The sequence below is a fragment of the Palaemon carinicauda genome, chromosome 1 (genome assembly GCF_036898095.1).
Source record: "Palaemon carinicauda isolate YSFRI2023 chromosome 1, ASM3689809v2, whole genome shotgun sequence".
NCBI lineage: Eukaryota > Metazoa > Arthropoda > Malacostraca > Decapoda > Palaemonidae > Palaemon > Palaemon carinicauda.
This window is the reverse complement of record NC_090725.1, coordinates 130,560,238-130,565,478: the sequence shown is the minus strand read 5'-3', so window position 1 is coordinate 130,565,478 and position 5,241 is coordinate 130,560,238. Positions and strand designations below refer to the sequence as shown.

The following is a 5,241-nucleotide window of genomic DNA, read 5'->3' as shown; positions in this document are numbered from 1 at the left end:
AGAAGAGTAACAACATTGAAATAAATATCTTCTATATAAACTATATAAACTTTAACAAAGGAAGAGAAAGAGAAATTATATGGAATAGTCTGCCCTCAAGCAAGAGAACTCTAACCCTAGACAGTGGAAGCCCATGGTACAGAGGCTATGGCACTACATTAGACTAGAAAACAATGGTTTGATTTTGGAGTGTCCTTCTCCACTAGAACGGCCAAGCAGTCATTTTGACTGCTTTTGGAAATTGAAATGATTAGCATGGCTTAACTACCATCGTTATTCAGTTGATGCTGCATGGCTTCTGCTAACTTAGTGAGTAGTTCATTGTGGTTAAATAATTTAGTTAATATCCATATAACTTTTTTTTCAGTACAGCCCTCATTACTACAAACGGGCAAGCAGTCGTTTTGACTGTCCTGACTACAAGCTTCAACCGTGTCTAGTGACCAAACCTGTATAAGACGCGTAAGGAAAGACATGTTCAGTTCCATCGTAACAAACAGTTCTTAGCTTTTAGAATGGGTTTAGCTTTCCCATTATCAATATGTCTCGTAGGAAGTTGAATGATGATGAAATATTAGAAGAGTTTTTGAAGGATTCATATTCAGATTCTGTTGAGGAAAGTAAATCTGATGAAGATGAGTACTTTGTACAAGAAGAGGAATCAAGTTCCGATGATGAAGTCAGCCAATCTGTGGGTGATTAGGAGTCGGAAGTGATAACATCAAATTTAGGTTAGTATCGTATTCTCTCTCTCTCTCTCTCTCTCTCTCTCTCTCTCTCTCTCTCTCTCTCTCTCTCTCTCTCTCTCTCTCTCTCTCTCTCTCTTTTGTTTCATGTCCTTTGTAATATATATATATATATATATATATATATATATATATATATATATATATATATATATATATATATACATCTTTCCATAGGAGCTTTACCATTATCTATTATTATTGCTTTTGCTATTATTGTTGTTATTATTACTGTTGTTATTATTATCATTATTATTATCATGTTTTTTTTATATTTTGTTGAAATATTAGCCTACTGTATAATTTTTTCTTCCTGAATTCATTATCCCTCACATTTTACAGAGGAACTCCCTTCTCAAGAAGGGGATTTATCATCAAACACGATTAGAGCTAAATGTGGTACGGTGTGGAAAGTAATATCTCAAGCAGATGGAGATTGTGGAAGATTTTCTCAGCAAAACATACTGAGGGAAACTCCTGGCCCCACTTCTTTTGCAAAACGTCTTGTACAAAAAAGGAGCTACATGAGTGCCTTTTCGATACTTATAGATGATTTTATCATTGAATATAACAGGAAATGCACTAAAGCTTAAGGCAGAAGAGTCTTGAAAAACGATAATTACAAAGTATCTCGTGAAGAAATTCTAGCAGTAATTGGAATCATGTATGCTCGTGGGATATTGGGAAAGAATCAGTCAATTGATCATCTGTGGTCAAGAAAATGGGGTCCACCCTTTTTCAGGGATACAATGCCACGTCACAAATTCAAAGAGATAATGCGGTATATAAGATTTGATATAAGACCAATGAGGTCTGAACGTTTACGTACAGATAAGTTTGCTTATATTTCTGAAGTGTGGGATAGATACATTGAGAATTGCAAAGCTGCTTATAAGCCACATGAGAAAATCACAATTGATGAAAAACTTTTTCCCTCAAAATGCCGATGTCCTTTTCTACAGCATATGGGAAATAAACCAGACACATTCGGAATCAAGTTTTGGATTGCTGCTGATACAGAATCAAAGCATATGCTAAATGCTTTCCCTTACTTGGGAAAAGATGAATTTCGACCAGCAAATCAGCACTTATCAACTCATGTTGTGCTAAAACTAATGGAACCATTCACTGGGAAAGGTAGAAGTGTCACAACTGACAATTTCTTCACATCGCTTCAGTTAGCTGAACATCTGAAAGCAAAAAACACCAGCATTGTTGGCACAATGAATAAAGCCCGTTGAGAAATTCCATCTCAAATGAAGTCATGGGAAGGTCAACTGTATGATACACTTCTGGTGAAGAATAGGGATACGACCTTGGCAAGATACCAATTTAAGAAAAACAAGACAGTCTTTATACTCAGTTCACTTCATCGTACTGTTTCAATAGGAGATGGACAGAAGAAAAAGCCAGAAACTGTTGTGTATTGCAATACAACAAAATTTGGAGTAGACGTATTTGACCAAATGGCACGTAATTATTCCACAAGGTGCCCTTCCAGGCGTTAGCCTGTTCATGTATTTTACAATATTCTTCATCTTGTAAGTATCAATGCATGGATATTGTATTCAGAGGTCACAGGGGAAAAACTAAGCTGTCATGATTTTAAGCATGGATTAGCAGAGGAATTGGCATATTCTTTGAAAAATCTAGAGTTGGAAGAAAGTGCCAAATATTTTGATGAGATTTTGGAAGAGGAGAGTAGAACACCAAATAAGAAACGGAAGCAATGCCAAATCCACCTGTGCAAAAACAACAAAACCGTGATGACCTACAAAAAATGTGAGAAATGTGTGTGTGGAAAATGCACTGCTGTAACTAAACAAATTGTATTTTGTAAATTGTGCAAGAAGTGAGGATATAAATGTTATTCATCATAGACCTAATATTCAAATTCTCTCATATCAAAACAGCAAAATCATTTCCCCAAATCAATATGGATGTTTATTTTACAAGTTGTTTGGCTAATACCAAGTAACACCTGAATTTACACTTTTGAGGACGTTTTTCCCATAATATATGATTTTTATTTGCTTTGAATTTTTATCACTTTTGCTATTGTTGTTCATTTTCATTTAGAGGAAGAAATGAAGAACTTTCTTTTTTTTATGAAAATGTAATCCTATAAAGAAAGCACAATAAAGAAACAAACAAAAACTATTTTTCTATTTTCATTCCTATAGTTATCTAGAATGAGAAAATTTTGTAGAACTATATATTTAAGCATAGCCTTAACAGGTAATTCCTCTTTGATTTCAATGCAAATAGTATACTAACTGGCATAAAGTAGCAAAAGAACTAATAAACTAATTTTATTAGGGAATTAGATAGTTTTCTATAAAAGGATTTTGACTGCTTGGCCGTTAATGGTAAGTGCTGGACCTTGGCCTTCCAAGTGCTAGAAGAGCTGCTTACCATAGCTAAAAGAGTCTCTTTTACCCTTAGCAAGAGGAAAGTGGCCAGTGAACAATTAGAGTGCAGTAACCCCCTGGGAGAAGAAGAATTGTTTGGTAATCTCAGTGTTGTCAGGTGTGTGAGGACAGAGGAGAATATATAAAGAATAAACCAGACTATTCGGCTTATGTGTAGGCAACGTTGAAATGCACCGTAACCAGAGAGAAGGATCCAATGTAGTACTGTTTGGCCAGTCAAAAGATGTCGTAACTCTCTAGGGGTAGTATCTCAACGGGTGGCTGGTGCCGTGGTTGACCCACTACCTACTCTCTCTCTCTCTCTCTCTCTCTCTCTCTCTCTCTCTCTCTCTCTCTCTCTCTCTCTCTCTCTATATATATATATATATATATATATATATATATATGTGTGTGTGTGTGTGTGTGTGTGTATATATATATATATATATAAAGATAGATAGATAGATAGATAGATAGATAAATATATATATATATATATATAGATAGATAGATATGTGTGTGCCCGTACATGTATATATATATATATATATATATATATATATATATATATATATATATATATTTATATATATACATATATATATATATATATATATATATATATATATATATATATATATATATATATACAGGTACAGGCACACAAACACACACACACACACATATATATATATATATATATATATATATATACATATATATATATATATATATATATGTATTTATCTATATACATATATATATATATATATATATATATATATATATATTCTCACACACATACATATATATATATATACATATATATATATATATATATATATATATATATATATATATCACATATAGATATATATCAATATATGTATATCTATATATATATATATATATATATATTAACATATATATATATATATTAACATATATATATATATATATATATATATATATATATATATATATATATATATATATATATATGTGTATATATATACATATATATATATATATATATATATATATATATATATATATATATGTATGTATGTAGGTATGTGTAGGTGCACGTACGTAGGTGTATGTGCATTATGTCAAAGCTTACCTGTCTATCAATTTCCGAAATATCTAAAGATGGACCTGATTCACTCCTTATTGCTTTGTCAAATGTTAGCAGTTTCACATGTCTTGTTACTTTGCAGTGACACATCATCAACAGCTAGACGCTGATTACCGGGCATCACACAGTGCCCTCTCCGGTTTTCAGTACGACTTCCCTCAGGTTCAGTCAAGTTGTTATTTATTTTGACTTATACGAACTGGAACATATTTTCTGCGACTATTGGTGCTATTTCTGTTGATTTTAATGCATTTTTCAAGTTAGGTACAAGGCAATATTAGTCAAATTCAATAATCATGGTTCTAATTATCCCTTTATTTTTATTCTTATTAGCATATATTCAGTTGTACATGATGTCATCTTCTCTCCATATCTCATAATCTCTAATAGTATTCTTAGGCTGTCCGTTACCCTGCTTATTGTTTTTCATATTTTCATCAATTAGCTTCTTCAACCCTCCCCTTATCCACCCATCTCATGATCTAATTATATTCCTCTTTCCTACCTTAACATTCTTCAGAAGATCATTATAATACTTTTTAAACGTATCGTATTTCAAGCATAGATATAAATAGAAGGGTATCGTAGGAGAAACACAGTCTGTGAGAGGCATATTCCTTCTCTCAGAATATATGTGTGTTATTTACGTTTTCCATATGAAGCACTTCCATACCTATCCTTGAATTATCTATACCATGGAATTTAGCACCTAAAGTTTCAGGGGACTTTCCATATAATGAGCTGCCCAAGAATTAACATATTTGTTACGCATGAACCTCCCACCCATCAGCTTGTTTCAGATATTACTCTGACAATTGCCCTTAATAGGTTACGTAGTGTCTCTTACATTTTGTTAACCATACGGCAATATATTCGTAGTATCAAAATTCAGAAACTAATGGATCAGCAGCCAATAGAAGCCTTGCATAAGTAATTATTCAAGTGA

At 32.4% G+C, this 5,241-nt stretch overlaps 2 protein-coding genes across 2 annotated transcripts; both read left to right on the top strand.

Annotated features, from left to right (window-relative positions):
• Positions 1–541: 541 nt before the first annotated feature.
• On the top strand, positions 542–1,339 carry LOC137659764 (uncharacterized). The gene is made up of 2 exons (XM_068394594.1): positions 542–695; positions 1,089–1,339. The coding sequence occupies exons 1-2, from the start codon at positions 542–544 to the stop codon at positions 1,337–1,339; spliced, it is 405 nt and encodes a 134-aa protein (XP_068250695.1).
• Positions 1,340–1,522: 183 nt separating this feature from the next.
• LOC137659665 (uncharacterized) lies at positions 1,523–1,987 on the top strand. Its single transcript, XM_068394524.1, has one exon. The coding sequence runs from the start codon at positions 1,523–1,525 to the stop codon at positions 1,985–1,987; it is 465 nt and encodes a 154-aa protein (XP_068250625.1).
• The last annotated feature ends 3,254 nt before the right edge of the window (positions 1,988–5,241 follow it).